This window comes from Sphaerodactylus townsendi, linkage group LG06, assembly GCF_021028975.2.
Source record: "Sphaerodactylus townsendi isolate TG3544 linkage group LG06, MPM_Stown_v2.3, whole genome shotgun sequence".
Taxonomy (NCBI): Eukaryota; Metazoa; Chordata; class Lepidosauria; order Squamata; family Sphaerodactylidae; genus Sphaerodactylus; species Sphaerodactylus townsendi.
Genome location: NC_059430.1, coordinates 11205829 through 11230009, shown reverse-complemented (window position 1 = coordinate 11230009; position 24181 = coordinate 11205829). Strand labels below are relative to the sequence as shown.

Genomic DNA, 24181 nt, shown 5'->3' with positions numbered 1-24181 from the left:
TCCCCAAGGGGCGGTGCACAACAAATTAATACAAACAAATAAGAAGGCAAACCATGCAATTAAAACAACAACGACCCATAAAGCTCCAACATTAAAATATACTAAATTACATTAAAACAGCGGTACTAGCATGGCAAAAGAGCACCCGATGCGTCACTTTCATGCAAAAACCCTCCCCTAGGGAGCGACCGGACTCCTCCATAGGAGGATGTAATCTTGATGTAATCCGAACAGGGGCGCTACTCTCAGCGGCTGGTTTGTCCAAAGGCCAGGCGGAACAACTTCGGTCTTCTAGACCCTGGCAAATTCCACCGAGATCCACGCATAGGAGTCGGGACGGCTGGAGGAAAAGTGTTCCATCAGGCCGGACTGGCTGGAGGAAGAGTGTTCCACTGGGCCGGGGGGCCCGGAGACACGTAAAGAGTCCTAGCCAGCGTGGAGACCCAACCACTTTATCACAGAGGGGCCGGGGACCACCAGTTAATGGGCTTCTCGGCGCCTTTATCGTATTACCGCTGTTTTAAAGGGGATTTTACTGTTTATTAGTAATCTAAATTGTTGGAGCCTAGGTAAATTGTTTTTTATTGTTGCTCCTCGTTAGCACTGTACTGGATTTTATGTTGTAAACCGCCCAGAGCCCCTCGGGGATAGGGCGGTATAGAAAACGAAGCAAGCAAGCAAGCAAGCAAGCAAGCAATAAATAAATAGTATTAACGTGTCTGCTTGTGCACATGTGTAGCTATTACTGCACAGCCTGAGAATCAAAGACTCTTCACGTGGATGTTCCCAATGAAACTGAATGGGGCATGGAGGATTCATTAAACAGGGATACACATCACACCTGCCTCCTTGCTAGCCAGGGGTCTTTGCAAAACTCCCCACTCCTACTACATGCAGATCACAACGTGCAAACGCAAGGAAGCTGCTTCTCTAACCGTGCACCTGGGAGAAAGAGCAAGCTAAGCGCCCGCCCGGCGCACACCCTCCAGGGCAAGCGCTTCCGCCCCCCTCCCCCGCCAGCCACGCCCCCTCCCCCGCAGGATCACGCTCAGCCCCCCGCCCTCCGAAGCGCCCCGTCCAGCATCGCCCCGCCCCTACCGGTTGCCCACAGGAGGCTACGACGCTCTCTGTCCGTGGCCACCATACCGACAGGAACCGGCGCGTCCGGCCAGCGACCCTCCGGAAGAGGAAGCCGCCCTTTAATCCCGCCCTCCAACGGACAGCGCAGGCGCTCGGGCTCATCAAGCGAGGAGGAATAGTTGCTAAGCAACGGACTCGTTGTGCCCTGATTGGCTGCCTCTTGGAGACGAGACAAAGGCAGCCGGTTCGCTTCCCAACTGGCATCTTTGGTAAGCTGCAAACAGGGATGGACAAAGTGGAGGGAGAACCAGCGCTGCTGGGAAAAGGGAGACACGCCCACACTAGCCTCGCAGATAAGAGGGGGGTGTCACTTTTAAGGGGGACAGACCAGTTAAATGAATAAGGTGAGCTGTCCTAAGGGGTATCGCAGGAGGACTGAGATATAAGGGACGCACTTAAGAATGTCCATTGGATGCAAATAGGAATAATTCTGTATACAGATGAATGCCTGCCACCCTTGAAGAAGAAGAAGAGGAGGAGTAGGAGTAGTTTGGATTTATATCCCCCTTTCTCTCCTGTGGAGACTCAAAGGGGTTTATAAACTCCTTGCCCTTCCCCCCTCACAGCAAACACCCTGTGAGGTAGGTGGGGCTGAGAGAGCTCCGAGAAGCTGTGACTAGCCCAAGGTCACCCAGCTGGCGTGTGTGGGAGTGCCCAGGCTAATCTGAATTCCCCAGATAAGCCTCCACAGCTCAGGCGGCAGAGCTGGGAATCAAACCTGGTTCCTCCAGATTAGATACACGAGCTCTTAACCTCCTACGCCACTGCTGCTCCTACTTTCCTCGGCTTCTGTACATACTTTCCTCGGCTCCTACTTTCCTCGGTTTCTGATAGCAGGTATTCAACACTTGCAAACATTGCACAATTTGCATCTTCAGTTTCAACCTGCTGAGTCCCACGGAGTTTTGTTAGGGAGGTTTACAGGCTTTCAACAACAGTAAAGTGGTGGGATGCAGTGAGGGGGAAATTGGCAGAATTCACCTCCCCTTGGGAACCGCATGGTGGTAGGCATGCCTCTGTCTACTTTTATCCCTCTGGACTGGATTAAGGTGTGGTGATTGACCAAATTGTTTGAGTCACTGGGATTAGTTGTACCAGTTATGAAGGGACCTCAGTGCAGGGGCGAATCTAGGCAAACTGGAGCCCGGGGACAAAATCTGAGGTTGGTGCCCCCCCACCCCCACCCCAGGTATGGACGACCACCCTCCCCCACAACGACCAAACAATGATTTTTTGCACCAGCTCACAAAACACCTGAAACTCAATGGGTGACTTTTTCACCACTGGACCTATATGCTAGGAAATTCTTTTCCTATTAAATGTCTTCATGCATTGCAATGTACACAAAAGGTATTTGGTTACATCCACCTTTCTCACAAAGACTCAAGAAAGGTTACAAGATATAAAAACAGTGCAATCAGATGAGGTGAAAGTAGTGAGCACCCTAATTGACCTAAGGTTATGATCCCAATTATACACACTTAGATATAAACTCATTTGGAATCATACTACTTACTTGTCAATAAATAGGCTTAGACCTAATGTAAAATGCAGAAATTATGTTCAGTAAGGCTAATATAATAATGTTTGTTTCATTTCACCCACTATCTGGTGCAGATAGTGTTTTCAGTGCTTATTAGAGTTCAGTTTGCAAAATACATTTGTTGCTTCTGATGCTTCAGAATAATGTTCTGCACATGTAACCTCAGCTTGTGGGTTCTGTGGGGCAGAACTTGGAATGAGTTTGCAACAACAAATTTTTAAAAACAAAATGGTTTACTTTCTTAACATATAACATCAACATTTCACATCACATTTCAAGGTCCTGTTCAGGTTGCATTTTCAAGTCCTTATATTTACAGTCTACTGAATCTGCCAAGTCCAATTCTTCTTTGCAAGTGGGTTGGCTCCTGAAGACTCCAAGGGCTTGATGAACAGGATTCAACATGATGAAGATTTCCAGGAGAACTCTCACCCATTACAACCACAAAAAGAACCCTTAACAAGGTGTTAAGGGCTTATACAAATCAAGGTCCGAGTCTGGTAGCCTTGTCTCCTCCAAACTACATGAGCTCTGCAGCTTTGAGTCTCCACCCCTTTCTGGGTCAACCCATTCTGAGCATGGGTGTTACACACAGAACTAATCTCCCCTTCTGATATTCCTTAACCTAAATGTTATACTTCAAGTAATACTTCTCAAGGCCACATACTACAGCAGTTCTTAATCCAGTCACCAATGAAATTTGATCATAAGTTGTACCCTCTGGTTTCACTACTTTGCTTCTTGATTCATAATGTTAGAATGACATCTTGTGGTATTAGTTGGGTATAATTCTTCTTTCACCCGCATATTCCACCCCCTATAGAGGATCCTCCCTTTGTCCTTTTATGCCTTTAGTCTATACTTGCACAGCTTCTGTAACCGTAATATCCACCAGATATCATTACAACTGATATTTGAATATATTAATATGCTATTACTAATTTCTGTTAAGAAGGAGAGTTGGTTTTTATACACCACTTTTTTCTCTATCTTTAAGGTGTCTCAAAGTGACTTACAATCACAATCCCTTCGTCTTCCACAACAGACACCTTGTGAGGTAGGTGGGGCTGAGAGTGTTTTGAGAGAACTGTGATTGGCCTAACGCTGTGGTGGCGAACCTATGGCACTCCAGATGTTCATGGACTACAATTCCCGTCAGCCCCTGCCAGCATGGCCAATTGTGGGTTTCCTGGATCACATGTTTTTCTTTAACAAAAAACAGGGATTTCTGACCAAGAGTTATTCTGAAGACAAGTAATAACAGGACTCATTCCAGGGTTGCTGTCTCTGGCTTCGGAATAGCATATTTTACACTCATCGGGACAGGACAACTGTTTTCACAAAGTTCTTCTTTGTGTGACCACTGGGCATATTGTAACATCTATTTTCCCATGAATATTATAGAAACCATCAAGATATCTGTAGATTACTTCTGCATTATAAGGGAAACTCTCTGCATGAAGATTTCTTTAATATTTCATTGTTTAATACTGGGGGAAATCCAGAGTCACCCCAAATTCCAGAAAACAGTGAAAAGAGCACGAAGAGCTGGTGGCGAACCTTTGGCACTCCAGATGTTATGGACTACAATTCCCATCAGCCCCTGCCAGCACTGGAGCACCTTCCTTATGAGGAGAGGCTGCAGCGTTTGGGACTCTTTAGTTTGGAGAGGAGACGTCTGAGGGGGGATATGATTGAGAGGTCCACCTTAAGAATATGGCATGGGGTAGAAAATATTGACAGAGGCGGCATTTTTCTCTAACTGCTCACAATACTAGAACCAGGGGGCTTCCATTGAAAATGCTGGGGGGAAGGTGGGAACTAATCAAAGGAAACACTTTGCTTCACGCATAGCGTGTGATTGGTGTTTGGAATGGCACTGCCACAGGAGGTGGTGATAACCACTCACCTGGTTAGCTTTAAAAGGAGCTTGGACAGATTTATGGAGGAGAAGTCGGTTTATGGCTACCAATCTTGATCCTCTTTGATCTGAGATTGCAAATGCCTTAACAGCAGTGATGGGATTCAAATAATTTAACAACCGGTTCCGGTGTTGGGATTCAAATAATTTAACAACTGGTTGATTACAAGCTTCTCATTTTGGCATAGCCGGTTCTGCCGAAGTGGTGCGAACCTGCTGAATCCCACCACTGCTTAATAGTCCAGGTGCTTGGGAGCAACAACCCGCAGAAGATACATTGCTCTCACCTCACTTGCACGTGAGCTCTAAAGGCACTTACGGGTAGGCCACTGTGAGTAGCAGAGTGCTGGACTAGATGGACTCTGGTCTGATCCAGCAGGCTCGTTCTTATGTTCTTAAGGCCATTTGCTTTCACATCCTGCAGGTGAGCTCCCAGAGGCACCTGGTGGGCCACTCCGAGTAGCAGAGTGCTGGACTAGATGGACTCTGGTCTGATCCAGCAGGCTCTTTCTTATGTTCTTAAGGCCATTGCTTTCACCTCCTGCACGTGAGCTCCCAAAGGCACCTGGTGGGCCACTGCGAGTAGCAGAGAGCTGGACTAGATGGACTCTGGTCTGATCCAGCTGGCTTGTTCTTATGTTCATGGCTAATTGGCCATGCTGGCAGGGGCTGATGGGAATTGTAGTCCATAACATCTGGAGTGCCAAGCATTGCAGCCTGTGCACTCGACGCACTCTGGACTTCTTCCACTACGAACCTCCCTATGATTCCAGGCAACAGCAACATAAAATGGTCAAATTGCGACTTCTGCCTTTTTTTGCTTCAATTCCTGTTTATTTAGTGTGTTTTTATTTAGTGTGTTTTTATTCCTGTTTATTCCTTTAGCGTCTTTGTTCGTCACTCTCCCAAAAACTTGCTTCAGGAGGTTTCCAAGCTGAAATAATCCCTCAGCATTTGTAGGCCTCTAGACACTAATTAATTGCAATGAGGAATCCCGCCTCAGAGATATTACGGCTGTCTCGCCTTGCTGGTCGAAAGTTTTATCTCTATGGTTGTTTGGGGTGACGTTCTACAGCGGAATGCAAGCGACGCTCTATGATCCAGCCTGCCGCCGTTGCTAGTGGCAGGAGGTTTGTTTACTTCCGGGATCCAAGCCGCTCACGCCTCTGTTCTCCTCGATTCATTCCCCTCCCCCTGTGATGGGGGAGGCCGAAGAGCAGGTGCCTGGTAAGTCCGACTTCAGGGATGCTGCCTTGTTGCCATCGGAGACCCTCTGCCTTTCCTGCGCGTCTCTGCTTTCCCCGTGATGCTACCGGGTGGCGGGATTTCCACCTGGCGCTGTTCACCTTTCTTGTTCTTTGCACCTGGATCCGTCTTAACTTTGCAAGGACAGGAAGTATCAAGTTCCGGGGGACTTGCATCTCGAACCTATTTAAGTTTACTTGGAATTAAGCCCCATTCTTTTGGACGGAGCTTACGACCAAGTTCTGTTTTTTCCTAGTTTTGAAAACCCGGTCAGGCAGTTCTGAAGGCTGTGTTAGTTTGCAGTAGCAAAGGAAAACTGGAAACCAGTGGCCCCTTAAAGCTTAATAAAATTTTGTTCCAGTATAAGTTTTCTGGCGGTAGATTTCACTTTTTCGGGCATTAATTTATTTGGCGCGTAGATATTCAATGATGTGGATGGTTCCCAACATGCACACAGCTGAACTTAGGCGAAAAGGTCCAGCAGGGTAGGTGTTCAATTTTCCCACTTTAATCTTTTGCTGGTTTAAGGTTGGCTGGGTGCTACATTTACAAAGAAGAGGAAGAAGAAGAAGAGGAGTTTGGTTCCCCATATCCCACACACTTTTCTCTCCTGCAGGAAACTCCAAAGGGACTTACAATCTCCTTGCCCTTCCCCCCTCACAACAAACACCCTGTGGAGGTAGAATTGGGAGACTGAGAGAGCTGCGGAAAGCTGTGCGGTAGCCCAAGGGTCACCCAGCTAGGCGTTGTGTTGGGAGTGTACAGCAGGCTAGCACGGAATTCCCCAGATAAGCCTCAGGCGGCAGAGCTGGGAATCAAACCCGGTTTCTCCAGATTAGATACACGAGTTCTTAACCTCCTACGCCACTGCTGCTCCTGTTTATGCTGTTTATGATAGACCCCATACCCCATGACCGCCATTCTGTGAAGGTACACACTCCTCATTTTCAAAGTTCTGAGAGCACTCACCAAGCTAGAGCCATACTGCTGTGAAGATGTGATTTCTTGTCCACCTGGAAATTTATGGTATGTGTTCAAATGTTTGCTGAAGCAACTCCTTTGAATTATTTCCTCCACCTGGCTTCTGTAATCTCAAATCTAGCATAGACATTAATTGCTATTCTGCACACAAAGGTAACTTGTGTTGGATGATAATAAACAAAAGCAGTCATTTTGAGCCCAAACCCCCTATGTGTGAGTCTTGTTTGAATATAGAGAGGGGGATCTATCATTCAGCCTTTGTCCTGGGTTGATGTTAACATTTAATTCTTTTTTAAAATTATTTTTATTGAATATATAGTTTAATATAATACAGAAACATAAAACGTATGTTTTATGTTAACATCTTTATGTTTTATGTTAACATTTAATTCTTAAGCTTTACGCAGTCTGTAGCTTTTATGATATGTTTGAAAATACTGTTAAGAAAACCACCAGGTTGGTAAAAATCTATTTAAAATAGATGGATGTATGTATCAGACAAGATAGAATATGGAAAGTCACCCATGATCCAACTCCAGGAAATAACCTCCTATGTCTATCTGGGAGATCTTGTATACTGTCCAAATACCTCAGATTGAGTGTTCAGTTTTCATTTAATATTTACTCTTTCTCTGTCTCTAAACAAATCTGTTCCTTTTCCTAGTATGAAAAGGGCCTGTTCTGGCCAGCAAGTACTTGCCTTTGTTTTTGGAAACTTCTGGGTCTACAGTTGCCTCTAAAGGCATATGTGTACAGACTCGTGATCAGAAATATATAAAAGTTTTGGATTATTTGGATAGTTGCAATGAATCTATACCAGTGATGGCGAACGTTTTCGAGACCGAGTGCCCAACTGCAACCCAAAACCCACTTATTTATCGCAAAGTGCCCACACGGCAATTTAACCTGAATACTGAGGTTTTAGTTTGGAAAAAATGGTTGGCTCCGAGGCGTGCGTTACTCCGGAGTAAGTTTGGTGGTAGTAGGTGGCTTTGCTTTGAAGCAACCGTGCAACTCTTCCAATGGGTGAATCACAACCTTAGGAGGGTTTACTGAGAAGCAAGCCCCATTGCCAGCAACCGAGCTTACTCCCGGGTAAAGGATCACGTTTTAGTTCTTCCCATGAAAATCAGTGGGGTTTAACAGCACTTAACAGGGTTACCTACACTGCTTCCCCAAAACTAGGTCTTAGGTTTAATGCTAATAATCGAGCCCAGCGGCCCAGGCCAGCCTAGATTTATTTTATTTATTTTATTTTATTCGATTTTTATACCGCCCCATCCCCGAGGGGCTCTGGGCGGTGATGTATGTATTTTATTCACGGTTTTGCATACCATTACATCCCGAGGGCTCTGTGATGATAGTAATAATGAGGGAGGCACTCTGGGGCACTCTGTGGGCACTCTGTTTCTTGAGGTGCCCACAGAAGAGGAGCTTTGAGTGCCACCTCTCTGGCACCCGTTACCAGGAGTTCTGCCTACCACTGGATCTATATACTGTGGAATAAGCCAGTACTTCGTGATGAAAGAGAAAGTAGAAATGGAATAGCAAACAACCACCGTCCTCTTCAGTGTATGAACTTTTTGCCTTTCCCCTTTCTGCGTACCCTCCTAAAAAGAAGAAATGCTAAATCTCAATGAGGAATGACCATTTTAGCGGTTAGAAGAATTACTTTTGATATCAGTCAAGGCGTAGAGCATGTTGTAACCACAGTTGCTGTGGAGCAGGCTCTGAAACACGCTTTGTTGAAAGGATTGAGGAGAAGTATTGTGTATCCAACAAACCACAAAAGTATTGACTTTAGTTTAATTCCTGGTTTCTTCTTACTAGTATGGGAGTGCTCCAGGCGGACCGGCTTTTCCTGGTCAAGCTCAAGATCCCTTGTATGGTTATTTTGCAGCTGTTGCTGGGCAGGTACGTTCTCCTTTTTCCCGTTTAAAATGACATAAGAACAAGCCTGCTGGATCAGACCAGAGTCCATCTAGTCCAGCTCTCTGCTACTCGCAGTGGCCCACCAGGTGCCTTTGGGAGCTCACCTGCAGGAGGTGAATGCAATGGCCTTAAGAACATAAGAACTAGCCTGCTGGATCAGACCAGAGTCCATCTAGTCCAGCACTCTGCTACTCGCAGTGGTCCACCAGGTGCCTTTGGGAGCTCACCTGCAGGAGGTGAAAGCAATGGCCTTCTGCTGCTGCTGCTCCCAAGCACCTGGTCTGCTAAGGCATTTGCAATCTCAGATCAAAGAGGATCAAGATTGGTAGCCATAGATCGACTTCTCCTCCATAAATCTGTCCAAGCCCCTTTTAAAGCTATCCAGGTTAGTGGCCATCACCACCTCCTGTGGCAGCATATTCCAAACACCAATCACACGTTGTGTGAAGAAGTGTTTCCTTTTATTAGTCCTAATTCTTCCCCCCAGCATTTTCAATGGATGCCCCCTGGTTCTAGTATTGTGAGAAAGAGAGAGAAAAAATTGACCACACTAGTTGTTCTTTATTGGTGATATAACTGTGAGATTATTCCTAATTAATCATTATTCTAGATCAGGCATCCCCAGCGTGGTGCGCGTGGGCACCATAGTACCTGCTGACCCCTCTCCTGGAGCCTGCCAGGTGTTTTCAGAAAGTGAGTGGGGCCAGGTGAGGCTTTTGCCCGACAAGGCTTTTGATTGGCCATTGGAGAGTTGATTGGTTGGGCAGTTCTTTCAGAATGTTCCTTTGGCAGAAGCTGCCGCCACAGTGGCAGGATCTTCACTATGTGCCTTGAGGTAAGCTGTAGGAGTTGCTTTCTGGCTGGCTCCGCCTCCCATAAGAAGAAGAAGAGTTTGGATTTATATCCCCCCTTTCTCTCCTGCAGGAGACTCAAAGGGGCTGACAATCTCCTTGCCCTTCCCCCCTCACAACAAACACCCTGTGAGGTGGGTGGGGCTGAGAGAGCTCCGAGAAGCTGTGACTAGCCCAAGGTCACCCAGCTGGCCTGTGTGGGAGTGCCCAGGCTAATCTGAATTCCCCAGATAAGCCTCCACAGCTCAGGCGGCAGAGCTGGGAATCAAACCCGGTTCCTCCAGATTAGATACACGAGCTCTTAACCTCCGACGCCACTGCTGCTCCATAGCAGCTGTTTTGTGGCTGTGTCACCACCTTGTGTGAAAATTCCAAAGGTTCTTCTTTAAAAGGTTGTTCTAAGGCCCACTCCACACTGCAAATGTCTAGCGGGTTGCAGTCGGGATAAAGTAACCTGCTTTCCTGTTTTTGCGTTCACGTGCATCCATGCAAGCAGCGATCGGAGCCCACGGAAACCATGTGGGTTGCCGTCGCGCCTTCACACGGAAGCGTGTCTATTTTTAAAAAAATGTACCTCCCACCGATGCATACCTGTGCAGGCATGCACAAAGGAACCCCCACAGCCATGCTGACATCTCACGGTACCACGATACGACCAGCACCTACAACGTAAGCTGCAAAAGTAAAAAAAATGGAAAGCGCAGCCAAATAAAGCACCTCCTGCCCAGCAGTTCGCTCTCAAGCGGCTCCGACCAGAATTTTTCAAAAGACTCATGAATAGTGTGATTCTCAAAAAACCCAGTTTGGGAGGAATAACACCGGGCAGACTCGCTTCAGGGGCGGGAACTGTGCAAAGGGCCCCCCCCCCATGGATTTTTTTCCATTCTAAACCCATGTGTAATGGCCCATACGGAGTGGGTCTAATACTGTCCATTGCAGAATACACAGAACGCATATTCTTAATTGTTTTACACGTCTTTTGAGCAGCTATATAACGTATCACTGTAAGTCAAATATTTGCATGAGTTCTGCTATGTATGAAAATTATCTTCTAATTGGGTATTGAATCGGAGCTTTTTGTATGAAAGCATTTAGTTTAAATCTTTTATCAAGTCCCTATTCCCATTTATTACAGAGATTTATCAAATGTTTCCATACTGGAAAATGGATAAGTGTGTGTATGTAATAAAATGGAGAATGGATTTTTCTCCGTAAGCGGAATGAGTGTGGGTAGCCCTTCAATCAATACTGCACAGAGGATTATCGGATGCCCTCTCCCCTCCTTGGAAGAACTCTATAATTCCCGAAGCCTAAAGAAAGCCCAAAATATTCTGAGAGACCCGTCTCATCCAGCACACTCTCTTTTTGAACTGTTACAGACGATACAGGTCTATCAAAACTAGGACAAAGAGGCTTAGAGACAGCTTCTACTCTAGAGCTGTTGCTATGCTAAACTCCGTGGCTTCGTGTTGATGTGTTTGGGGCTGTGTAGGGATGGGTGGAGGAAGGGGAAAGTGAGGATGGGGTATGAGTCTGGAATTGTATGCATCGAGGAATGCTGCTGTAAATTTCGTTGTGCGTGCACAATGACAATAAAATGCTTAGGCTATGCAAAGGACTATCTAAGAGCAATCACCAGGCTACCAGACGAAGAATCCCTCGGGGCTTCCACTCCCAGGTTCAAACCAAATATCATATCAAAACAAATGACATGCCTGTGAATTCAAAGAGACCCCAGCCACTAGAATGTGTTTCTCTAGTTCCACTGTTAGCAGCTTCATGTAGGTGTTTGGACTGAGACTACAGGTAGCAGTGGCGGAGCACCAAGGGGTTGGGGGGTGCGTCGTGCACCAGGGGCACGCCTGGGGTGGAAAATCATCCCCGGCCCCTCCCCCTTTCCCCCGCAGCCCCCCGTGGCTCCCCCCTGCATGGCACACAAACACACCGCCCCCCTTTCCACACTTACCTACATTTCTTTTCTTTTTTAAGGCTGAAAAAAGCGGCCTATTTACAGTTCAGGCTAAAAACTGCCTGAGGAACTCCAGTTCCCAGGAGACCTTGGGGCTCACAAGGTCTCCTGGGAGGTATAGTTCGTCAGGCAGTTTTTAAGCCTGAACTGTGAAGAGGCCGCTTTTTTTAGCCCCCAAAAGTACTAGAAATAAAAAGGAACATAGGTAAGTGTGGGAAGGGGGGCGGTGTGTGTGTGGGGGCCATGGGGGGGGCAGAAAAAACACACTGCGCACCGGGCGCAGTTTGGCCCAGCTACGCCTCTGACTGGTAGCAGTGGAGAACTGAACTAGACTTTGGGTTGGATTGTCCATCAGTGGAACAAAAGGTTCCTGGTGCTGCGTTCCCTCTTCAGCCCGCTGATCTTTAAGAATTGATGCTCCTTGGGAATGGAGGCCCTGAGGAACAGTCTGAGGGGCGTGTGTAGTGGGTAGAAGTTGAATTGGTTTTTATACCCTGATTTTCACTACGTAAGGAGTCTCAAAGCAGCTTATAGTTTCCTCCCTCCTGCCCTCAATAAACACCTTGTGGGATAGGTGAAGAAGAAGAAGAGTTTGGATTTATATCCCCCCTTTCTCTCCTGCAGGAGACTCAAAGGGGCTGACAATCTCCTTGCCCTTCCCCCCTCACAACAAACACCCTGTGAGGTAGGTGGGGCTGAGAGAGCTCCGAGAAGCTGTGACTAGCCCAAGGTCACCCAGCTGGCGTGTGTGGGAGTGCCCAGGCTAATCTGAATTCCCCAGATAAGCCTCCACAGCTCAGGCGGCAGAGCTGAGAATCAAACCCGGTTCCTCCAGATTAGATACACGAGCTCTTAACCTCCTGCGCCACTGAGAGAGTTCTGAGATTGGCCCAAGGTCACTCAACAGGCTTCATGTGAAGGAACAGGGAGCTAAGCCGGGATTCCAGACTAGAATTTTTTGCCCTAAACTGCTACACTGCTAGGAAAAGGGCTTATTGGAAATTGCTGATTAGTCTGGATCCAATCCAGACCCGTTTTTGTCTGTAGCCTGGTCGTTGATCTTAAGAGGGACCTATTAGCTTGAGAAAGTTAAGTGATGGTTGCATTAACAAACAAGGGAATACTGACCCTACTCCTTGTTTGTTTTTGTCATTTTCTATTTTTAAAAGTGATTTTTTAAATCACTTTTAATTGTTTGCTGCCTTGAGGGCTGTAATGGAGCAGAAAAGTGGCATATAAATGTTTTGAAATAGATCAATAAATACTAAATAAATTGGGCAAAAAAGCAAGTAAATTTGGAGTGATTTTTTTCTCTCCTGTTTTCCTCAGGATGGGCAGATAGATGCTGATGAGCTTCAAAGATGTCTAACCCAATCAGGCATTGCAGGAGCATATAAACGTAAGTTTCGCAGGTTTAAACATTTAAATCTTTAACATGGCAAAATTGTTAAGAGGCTTTGTATAGCTCAGTGTCTAATAATTTAAACACAGAACACAATCTTTTGCAATTATACTCTTTTATAACATACTGAAAAGGCTGAAATTAGTTAAACCCTGAAGAATTAATAACCTTGGCAGAGTTCACTCCTTGAATCACGAGTCACTTCCTTCGTACTGTTTAATTCCCAGCCTTCAAAACTACTTTTCTTAGGACTTAGGGGAGGGGATGAAAACTTGGGGGAAAATAATGCATATTGAATAAGGTGTTACGATTATGATAAGGTGTTATGATATTATGTTGTTGTAATACTATTATGTTATAATGTTGTTATGAAATGTTGTTGCTATGCAAAGTTATTATATTCACACACACACAATAACCTTTATTGGCATTAGGTATTGGGCAGTGGTTATACACTATTATTAAATTATTAAATTTAAAATCATGTTACATCTATGGATTTTGCTTTCCAACTTGACAGTTCATTTGTAAAAATATAAAATGGATTAAAAGGGTTTAGCCATTCAATTCAAAGACAAATTTGTAAAACAGATACCATTTGACTATATTTAAGATCCAACGCCAGGAAATGTCTTGGGCTCATTCCGCACACGCAGAATAATGCACTTTCAAGCTGCTTTCAGGGCTCTTTGAAGCTGTGCGGAATGGCAAAAACAGTTGTGAAAGCAGCTTGAAAGTGCATTATTTTGCGTGTGCGGAATGAGCCTTGCACTTTCCGATTTAGTTCTATTTGCTAAAAGGATATATCCCCTCCTCAGGCTCTGGAGAATTACTAATTAAAACAACAGGATAATTAAATTTTCCTAATATTAAAATAAGTAAATAAATAACATTGAGCCTTTACATATGCATTTTATAATAACCCAAGGTGCCATGGCTGAAGAATATTACTCATTTATATATAGTTTATATTTGCATAATACCTGATTTCATTCAACTTTGCGTTCAGTATCTTTGGCTGAAACATTATCATATTGAATTTCAATGCAAAAAAGTTCCATTCATAAAATTACACATCTCTTAGGTACATGACCTGTTATTATATTGATTATGTTTGACTATTGATATTTGAAATATTGTTTATTGTTGTTGTAGCCTGACACCTGACTATTGTTGTTATGTTTATAATGTTGTCTTGTTCTATCATGATTGCTGATGTTTTGATATTTTGTACTATTATGTGTGTTGTACACCGCCCTGAGCCCTCCAGGGGAGGGCGGTATAGAAATTAAATTACCATTACCATAAGAGCATAGACGTTGCTGTTGACTAACGCATTTCTCTTTTTCCTGCCTTTGCAACAGCTTTCAACTTAGAGACATGCAGACTCATGATTTCCATGCTGGATGTATCTTTTCGATTATCGGAATTTGCTTTTTTTGCTTTGAGATTGTGGACGAAGTTGTGACGACTGAAATGACTTGTAATGCTTTTTCAAAAAAAGAAATGCAGGTCAGAATTGCTAGGCAAGTTTGCATTAGGGGTCACTACATCTTTTCTGCATTTCCTGCAGAAATGATTTCCTGAGTTTAAAATCTGTAAGACATAAAGTAGCAGTGAGAAGAAGAGTATCCAGACAGAAAAATAGATACCTTAACAGGTTTTTGTAAGCTTTGTATATTCGTTCAACTCATCTTGCTGCATTGAATTAGATCTTGACATATGTATCCCTCAGCAATTCTTTAGATTGGTGGGGCCTTGCTTGCATGTACTTTTAGACTTTGGATCTCATATTAGTACCAAGTGACTTGGTGACTATTTTGTAGGTGAATTTAAAAAAACAAAACAAGTTAAGCTACCATGAAGGTTGCTGTAGCATAAAGGCAAGGCATGAGTTAGAAATGAATAAATTAAATGCAAATTGGCATATTAGCACAAGAACAACTTTGCAGCGTGGTTTCGTTTGTCCTTGAAAACAAAATAATTAATTAGAATTTTGACTAAAAATACTAGTCGTGGAAAGACAACCTGCTGTATAGAGAAATACAGTTCCAGAAGAGGAGTTTGGATTTATATCCCCCCTTTCTCTCCTGCAGGAGACTCAAAGGGGCTTACAATCTCCTTGCCCTTCCCCCCTCACAACAAACACCCTGTGAGGTAGGTGGGGCTGAGAGAGCTCCAAGAAGCTGTGACTAGCCCAAGGTCACCCAGCTGGCGTGTGTGGGAGTACACAGGCTAATCTGAATTCCCCAGATAAGCCTCCACAGCTCAGGCGGCAGAGCTGGGAATCAAACCCGGTTCCTCCAGATTAGATACACGAGCTCTTAACCTCCGACGCCACTTCTGCTCACCAGGAGATCTGTGTTTGACTTTTCTTGTGTTTCTGCAGCTGACAGTTTTGCACGAAATAATATTTATCTTGCATTTGTTCTGCTACTAAATGATGTGATCCTTAGCCGTGGTTCAGAGAGACATGTCTGGCACGATGGGCTTTAATGAATTCAAAGAGCTCTGGGCTGTGCTGAGTGGTTGGCGGCAGCATTTCATGAGTGTTGATTCTGACCACAGTGGCTCAGTGGATTCCCAGGAGATGCAGAAAGCTTTGGCAACCATGGGTAAGTTGAGAACATAAGAAGTGCCCTGCCGGATCAGACTGATGGTCCATCTGGTCCAGGGGTCTGCAACTTGCGGCTCTCCAGATGTTCATGAACTACAATTCCCATCAGCCCCTGCCAGCATGGCCAATTGGAGAGCCGCAGGTTGCAGACCCCTGATCTAGTCCAGCAACCTGTTTCATACAGCGGCAAAACAGTTACCCAGGAGGTATAGAGGCCAGTGCTCTCTCCTGATGTTTCCTCCTGGCACTGGTGTTCAGAGGTATGTTGCCTTGGAATGTGGAGGTTCCCTTTAATCACCCACCGCTATCAGCCATTTCTCCCTTAATCTCCTTTTAAAGCCATCTCAAAAGTGTGACCATCACTCAATGGTGGGATCCAAAAATTTTAGTAACAGGTTCCCTCGTCAGCCCCCCCTCAGCAAAGGGGGCAGAGGCGTACCTAGGCAAACCTGAGCCCTGGGCAAAACCTGAGTTGGATGCCCCCCCATGAGCAGCCACCCCACCACAACCCCCCCAAATTTTTTTGCACCAGGTCATTTCTAAATCATCATCACATTATAGAAAATGCCCCCACTCACAAATCTGAACACAGCACTGGTGAAACACACAGGTTCTTTGATAGAGACTGGTGAGATAAAAGGTACGAAAGGCTGAGGATCCATGAATTGCAGTACCTGAAAGGGATTAGCCCAGTTCAGGGAGTGACATTATTAGTCGCAATTGCTATACGGAACCTTCACGTTCAAAGGCAGGGCGTGGAGATGGAAAAGCGGACCCAATTAGTAACCCCCTCTCGGCACACACAAATTAGTAACCCACTCTCGGGAACTGGTGAGAACCTGCTGGATCCCACCTCTGCCATTACTACACCTGCAGGCAGTGAATTCCACAACTTAATTAACTGTTGAGTAAAGAAGTGTTTCCTTTTGACTGTCTGCCTGGAATCTGTTGCCATCCATCAACTTTGTTGGGTACCTCTAAGTTCCTGCTGTACGGGAGAGGGAGCTAAGTGTTTCTTCTGAACTGACCACCAGGCAACCCCATCTTGTTCCATGTGACTTGAATGGTAGTTGTGTGCCATTTTTGGTGGAATGTACTACATTACTAAGTAATATGAAGCACACATAGGGAAAAAAATAGTGACTGTATTGAACTCCTTTGTATCTTTGTATTTTCTGTCCTTTTCTCCATTTAGGATTTAGGTTGACTCCACAGGCAATGAGTGCCATAACAAAACGGTATGGTTCTCATGGAAAGATTGCATTCGATGACTATATTGCCTGCTGTGTTAAACTCAGAGCTCTCACTGGTATGTATTGTCGACGAATCAACTGGCTGTTGTGGGTTTTCCACCGCACACAGCCTAGCAACCCCCCAACAACCAGTCTCACGGATATGTTTTATTTATTTATATATTTAATAAATGTATATCAAGCTTTTCTCCCCAGTCAGTTTCCAATGTCGCTTGTATCTTTAACATACCAAAATTGTTAAAGAGGCCTTGTACAGCTCAACGTCTAATAATTTAAACACAGAACACACTCTTTTGCAATTCTCTTCTCCATTTTGTCTTCATAAGAACCCTGTTCTTCTTCTTCTTCTTCTTCTTATTATTATTATTATTATTATTATTAATAATAATAATATTATTATTATTATTATTATTATTATTATTATTATTATTATTATTATTATTATTATTATTATTATTATTATTATTAATAATAATAAACCGCCCTCCCCCGGAGGGCTCAGGGCGGTGAACAAACAAATAGATAGAGCACAATAAAATCAATAATATCAAGATTTAAATAATCATTAAATAATGGCTCTATATATATTGAAAACTCAATCCCGATTAAAATGCAGCGTTCTAACATCAAAATATATCGATGGCATGCCCCATTAATGCAAGTCCTCTGAAAAGAAAAACAGGGGGAGGGGAGGAGGGACGGCCAGGGTCCACAGAATGTTGTAGAAAGAGGGGAGGGGCATCAGTCGGCGGACTCCCCCCAAAGGCCTGGTGGAACAGCTCTGTCTTGCAGGCCCTGCGAAAATCAATATTAAGATCCCAAGTAGGACCCGTGATAAGTAGCTGGAAGGTAGAAGCGTTCCACCAGGTTCAGGTAGGGCCAGGGATCTGTAAAAAGCTCTGGCCCGGGTGGAGGCCAGCTGCATCATTGAGGGGCCAGGGATCACCAGTAAGTTGGGGCGTATGGGGCAAGACGGTCCCACAGGTACGGAGGCTTTATATTAAATACTGGCTCTCCTTAACGGCTTTATATTAAATACTGGCTCTCCTTTGTCTAATTTTCAGTGCATTTCAGGTAGGGAGCTGTTCATGTAAGTGGAATTGGCAGCTCGCTGTTGTTTATTCAGGCCACATGCGTGTGTGAGATAGAGAAAGAGAGAGAGAGTACAAATGCACAAACCATAAAGTCAGTGTGAATTGCTTAGTATTGGTATCTCAATGGTAGTTCTTTTTCATCTCCCTCTGTTCACCCCCTTTGTATATAAGCAGATTAACCCTCACTCTTACCTGCAACGTCATGTGGTTAATTTACAGAATTTTTTTTTCAAAAGTGCATTAAGGTAAACAGCTTACACCGTTCACAGAACTGTAAACACACCTGAATTTGCTGCGTGCTCATAGTGACCCAATCTCCGACTATCCCTTCATCATGGGTAATCTATCTAACCTCTGTCAAACTGGACACTCTCAGTGGTTATCTCTTTTGAGGAAAAACTCCACTAGAGCTAAATGCCAAATCCCTACCTTTTTAGCCTTCATGAAAGTCTATGAAAGCTGGCTATTTTGGAGAACTTTTAAATTATGGTTACTTAATTGAAGAATTTGGGGGGGAAATTATATATATCACCTGTTGAATTAAAGTAGTCTTAATGTGGTGGAGTGTATACATTGAGTAGGGGTGAGTAGCTCTAGCAATTTACTAGGGAGTGAGGTTTTGCTTCGCTTTTGAATTGTAAATATTCTGTCTCTGATTCCTGGTCTTAACTGCCCTGAGCCTGTTGGAAAGATAGGACATGCATAGGACATGCATTTAAGCAACATAAGTTGATTTCATCTTTCCAAAAAATTGCTCTGTGAATTGCTCTGTGAATTGGGTATCTTTCTGAGGAAGAAGAAGAAGAAGAGTTTGGATTTATATCCCCCCTTTCTCTCCTGCAGGAGACTCAAAGGGGCTGACAATCTCCTTGCCCTTCCCCCCTCACAACAAACACCCTGTGAGGGGTGGGTGGGGCTGAGAGAGCTCCCTAGAAGCTGTGACTTCAGCCCAAAGGTCACACCCAGCTGGCGTGGTGTGGGAGTGTACTTGAGGCTAATGTGAATTCCCCAGAGAAGCCTCTACAGCTCAGGCGGCAGAGCTGGGAATCAAACCCGGTTCCTCCAGATTAGCTACATGAGCTCTTAACCTCCTACGCCACTGCTGCAGAAGCTGCCTTGAAGCTTCACTGGTTTTGACTTAAGTTAACTTTCTCAGGACATTTTACATAATAAACTTAGGTTAAATGTCATGATTCATATTCAGCATGATTCATGATTCATGTTAAGCAACACCACCTATTCACCTATGACGGCTAAACATTGACTCGTTTCCAAGCTTATTTCTCCACGTCCTGGTTTGCTTGATCATAAATATTTACCTAAACTCTGTCTTTTGGTCTGTCGGCACACTTTAAAATGGCAGCAGTTGTGTTCTCAGTGTAGAATGTGAGTGACTTCTGCCAAAGGAGACTGTACTATATTCTGCGGCAAGAAGCAACAGTTTTAAAACAACTAGGTTTTCCCTTTAATTACTAAGGTAACACAGCCAATTAGTTAAAACAAACTAAAGAAAAAACCTTGCCACTAGGAAAAGGTTAAGAACATAAGAACTAGCCTGCTGGATCAGACCAGAGTCCATCTAGTCCAGCACTCTGCTATTCGCAGTGGCCCACCAGGTGCCTTTGGGAGCTCACGTGCAGGAGGTGAAAGCAATGGCCTCCTGCGGCTGCTGCTTCTGAGCACCTGGTCTGTTAAGGCATTTGCAATCTCAGATCAAGGAGGATCAAGATTGGTAGCCATAGATCGACTTCTCCTCCATAAATCTGTCCAATCCCTTTTTAACAAGACCTTTGTGAACAAGACCTTTGCAACACTTTGAACAAGCACTGTAATAACACACAGGACATCTTATACATTAGTATGGATCTCACATATTTGTACAGGTGATGCTTTTTATATGTTGGTTCCTCTCTCATTGTACCATTCGTCCTATATCTTTTTGCAGATAGCTTTCGAAGAAGGGATGCAGCCCAGCAGGGAATGGTGAACTTCCAGTATGATGATGTAAGTGTCTCTAAATCTGGTTTGGCGAGGAGAGATGCAGACTAAAACAGCTATCTATATATGAAGAAGAAGAAGAGTTTGGATTTATATCCCCCCTTTCTCTCCTGTAGGAGACTCAAAGGGGCTGACAATCTCCTTGCCCTTCCCCCCTCACAACAAACACCCTGTGAGGTGGGTGGGGCTGAGAGATAAACTCCGATGAAGAGCTGTGAGCTAGCCCAAGGAAGGTCACCCAGTTGAGATGCGTGTGTGGGGAGTGCACAGGCTAATCTGAATTCCCCAGATAAGCCTCTACAACTCAAGCGGCAGAGCTGGGAATCAAACCCGGTTCCTCCAGATCAGAGTACACCTGCTCTTAGCCACTGCTCTTAGCCACTACGCCACTGCTGCTCTTAGCCACTACACCACATTTGTCTAACTACCCTTTATTGTATGCCAAGCTGAGAGCTCCAGCCATGAGTTTATTTGTTCTCTCTTATATCCTGTCCTTTCCCAGAGAATAGCGCAGCAGTTTTAGTCTGTAAGCCAGCTTCTTGAAAAATAACGATAGGACTAAAATTTCCCAGTTAGCTTCCTTGTGCTGAGAAAACTGAATACTTTTATAGGAGTGTGAGAATTAGCATGTTGCTATGTGCTGAATCCATTTTAACTTGTCCAAGCTCCCGTGTGTTTTCCATATTCCTGGACAGAGCAAAATAAGAATATGGCAGTTGAAGCAGACCTAGTCCCACATTCTGTCACTGAGGTCGATTCAATTCATGCTTCAGTTATCAACCCCAAGTTCCTTAGGCGCATTTCCCCACTGCTCCCCAATCCAAACTACTCGGGATCTACGCAGTTTTGCACTCAGCTTCCCTGGTGGTTTTGTACCAACTTGGGTCAAATTTCCAACTCCAGTTGGGAACTACGACTTTCAGAAACCAAGCTCTCGGAAACCACGTTGGGTGCTCATTCCAGTAAAAGTGTAGGAATCTCTGGTGCCAGGAGGCAGGCCCAGGATGATGCCAATCACAGCTGAGTAAGCTTCGCATATGCAACAGCTGGCTAATCAAAACGCCACCTCATTCCTCTCTCCAGTCCTGTGGCAGTTTTTTTAGTAACATGTGTGTATAGACCGGAACATGGTCATGAGAACAGTACCCAATCGAACGAGCAGCTTCACAGGATGATCCCGCCCTCTGAGCTGGGATCAAACAGTTGCAGTGGGGAGGCAGCAATGGCTTGACTGGGATACGCCGTACCTCTGTCATGGGATCAGCTGGTTGCCCGGTGAATAACCTCTGCGCTTTACTCTATGTCTTGAGGGAGAGTAGCCTGAGGAGGGCTTCTCAGGGAACTGGGTCGAACCTCTTTACTCATGTGCGGAATCACCCTGAGAGGCTTTACAAGCAGGTCATAGAGGTCCAAAACCTCACTTAGAGCTGGGCCTAACTATAATCGATTAGCATGGCTCAAAGAACAGACATGGCACAATTCCCTCCTCAGTCCTTAATATAGCCCATCACTTTAGTGTAAACCAAATTAAATTAGTAGCTATTTCCCCACATAGGTCTTTAATCAACTTGTCTCTTAACTTGTCCAAGGCTCCTTGTCTCTGGCTCTACAGCAGGGGTCTTCAAATTGTGGCCCTCCAGATGTTCATGGACTACAGTTCCCATCAGCCCCTGCCAACATGGCCAAGTGGTAGGGCTCATGGGAATTGTAGTCTATGAACATCTGGAGGGCCATAGTTTGAAGACCCCTGCTCTACAGGGCTGCATTGCTGGGGATTTCCTCTGCTCACAGAATGAGGCATGAAAGAAGATTTGGGACATATCCCAGGTTTTGCCCTCAATTCACATGGAGCAGCACCCGCAGACTTCGGGGCCCTGTTGTTCCCCCTGTTACCCAGTGTTTCCTCTATTCAGGGGGAAATCAGTAATGAAAGAAAAATGTCTTTCACGAAAGGTTGTCTTGTAGTATGAAGCAACCTTTCAAGAAGTCTCAGAACTCCAGGGATACAGTTTGATAGTTGTGGTGTTCAAAAACCTTTCTACCAGCCCTGTCAGCAGGTTCTAAGGAAAATATTTAAAGGAAAAGTAGGGGAAGGTGTGTGATACTACACAAGATTTAAAGCGTGCCTTGTTTTGTTCTTTTTGCAGTTCATTCAGTGTATCATGAGCATCTAATTTGTAATGAAGGAAGAAACTCAGCATGATCAACATTCCACGTTGTTTTTTTGCTTTGCACCAAAAAAAATCATGGCTGCGTAACTAAGTGGTATTTGCATATTTTATTAATATTGATTTATATGCCTTTATAGTTTTGATAACTAACAAAAGAAGGAACGTGAAATAAATTTTGTTTTGAGTTGATTGGTCTTTCATATCTGTAATTCATTTTGTATCAAGTAATCACATTTTTATTCAGCTTTTATCGTCTCTTCCTGTGCTACTGAGAACTGTTCATGCCTTCCTGTTATTTTCTGTCTTTGGCATTTAGATGTGTGACGATATTTTATAAAGTGGTAGAGAAATTTATTTTAGACGTTCAGGGAGGGCCAAGACCTCCTAAGAAATCCAGGTGTGGCTTCCCAAAAAACATAATTTTCATTTCCCCCATTTTTGCTTTTCTGCTGCAGTAAATATTAAATTAATAGTTATTAATGCTACCCCCATATACTCGTGTATAAGTCGACCCGCATATAAGTCGAGGCACCTAATTTTACCACAAAAAACTGGAAAAACTTATTGACTCGCGTATAAGCCTAGGGTGGGAAATGCAGCAGCTGCTGGTAAATTTCAAAAATAAAAATAGATACCAATAAAATTACATCAATTGAGGCATCAGTAGGTTAAAGGTTTTTGAATATTTATTTCAAAGAAAAACAAACTGGCTCTGTAAAGTGGGAAAAGAGGGTCAACAAGAACAATATGGGTATCAACTTAATAACTTTTAAAAAGTACAAAAACCTTAGCTCAATCTGTAGCAACCAAGCTAAAACACAAGAGTTAAAAATCCTTCAAAACTGGATTCCTCATCCATCATCTGTATGTCCAAAATGTAACCCAACTTAGATTTTAAGAGGGATATTATCAGAAATGGAAAATCTACTATTAGCTCTCCATTTGTAAAACAATGGGGATGGGATGGCACATCCCCTTTGGGGGGTCAATAACTTTGGATCCCCTGACCCAGGCACTTCACCAAACTTCCCAGGTATTGAGACATAAAGAGATTCTCCTGATTAGACCAGCCAGGTTTGGTGAGGGGCTGGTTCAGAGGGAATCCAAAGTTATGAACCCTCAAAAGGTAAGCAACCCTATCTACTAATAGCTCCCATTGAAAAAAACAATGGGGAATGGGGGGCACCTCCTTTGGGGGTCCATAACTTTGGACCACCTGAACCAAACTTTTATTACCAAACTTGGCTGGTACATCATCAGAGCCGCCTTCTCCTCGAGGGTACCCTGAAATGTTGGTGCCGCTAGCATAAAAACTGCGCCCCCTGCTGGCCGGCAAAGTAAAAACACTCAAAAAAATTTAACGACCTGCATATAAGTCGAGGGAAGCTTTTTCAGCATTAAAAATGTGCTGAAAAATTCGACTTATACATGAGTATATACGGTAATTATCATTTTTGAATCCTGGTGTTCTTACACTGATAAGGTTACTCACCATTTATGTTTGTATTCTGTGACTCAAATGCTAACACTTTCCAGTGTACTTAGGAGTAAGACAGACAGGAAAGATGGAAGTCTTTGGGAACAGGCGAAATATCTGGAATGAATAATCCGCGGTGGCGAACCTATGGCACTCCAGATGTTCATGGACTACAATTCCCATCAGCCCCCTGCCAGCATGGCCAATTGCAGTCCATGAACATCTGGAGTGCCATAGGTTCGCCACCACTTAATTTCTGAGTGGGAGATGTTTCCCATAGTTTTCAAACCTTAACGAAACAGAATACTTTTAACAGAATACTTTTATACCATTGGGCATCCTCATTTTAATATAAATCCCCTATTTAATATAATGGTTAGGCAAGAATAGTCAGTACAGTGCATGTGCAAATAAGTGTGAGTTTATGACTACGTACAACGAGAACTGCAAGGTAGCATAGTTTTCTGCTTAATTATAAGGATCATTCTTGACTGTTAACGAACACAGGGTGAAAATTGCATCTCTTATTTATTTAGTTCCATAAACTATAGTCAGTTCTGTGTTGAACAATAGAACAAAAACCCCTG

General features: G+C 44.2%; 2 protein-coding genes and 1 long non-coding RNA gene across 3 annotated transcripts in view; 2 read left to right on the top strand and 1 right to left on the bottom strand.

Annotated features, from left to right (window-relative positions):
- The window catches only part of LOC125435297 (X-linked retinitis pigmentosa GTPase regulator-like), a 74042-nt gene extending 72030 nt beyond the window's left edge, over positions 1–2012 (bottom strand). Inside the window, 2 exon segments of the mRNA XM_048501486.1 lie at positions 1099–1421; positions 1918–2012. Coding sequence (XP_048357443.1) covers positions 1099–1421; positions 1918–2012 — 418 coding nt within the window.
- Positions 2013–5803: 3791 nt separating this feature from the next.
- On the top strand, positions 5804–22306 carry LOC125435296 (sorcin-like). The gene is made up of 9 exons (XM_048501485.1): positions 5804–5831; positions 6748–6779; positions 8661–8744; positions 12912–12981; positions 14349–14392; positions 15452–15599; positions 16797–16910; positions 19894–19952; positions 22094–22306. The coding sequence occupies exons 1-9, from the start codon at positions 5804–5806 to the stop codon at positions 22118–22120; spliced, it is 606 nt and encodes a 201-aa protein (XP_048357442.1). The 3' UTR covers positions 22121–22306.
- Positions 20286–21497, top strand: LOC125434749. Its single transcript, XR_007244819.1, has 3 exons — positions 20286–20697; positions 21330–21353; positions 21486–21497. It is a non-coding gene; the product is annotated as an uncharacterized LOC125434749 (long non-coding RNA).
- Positions 22307–24181: the final 1875 nt, after the last annotated feature.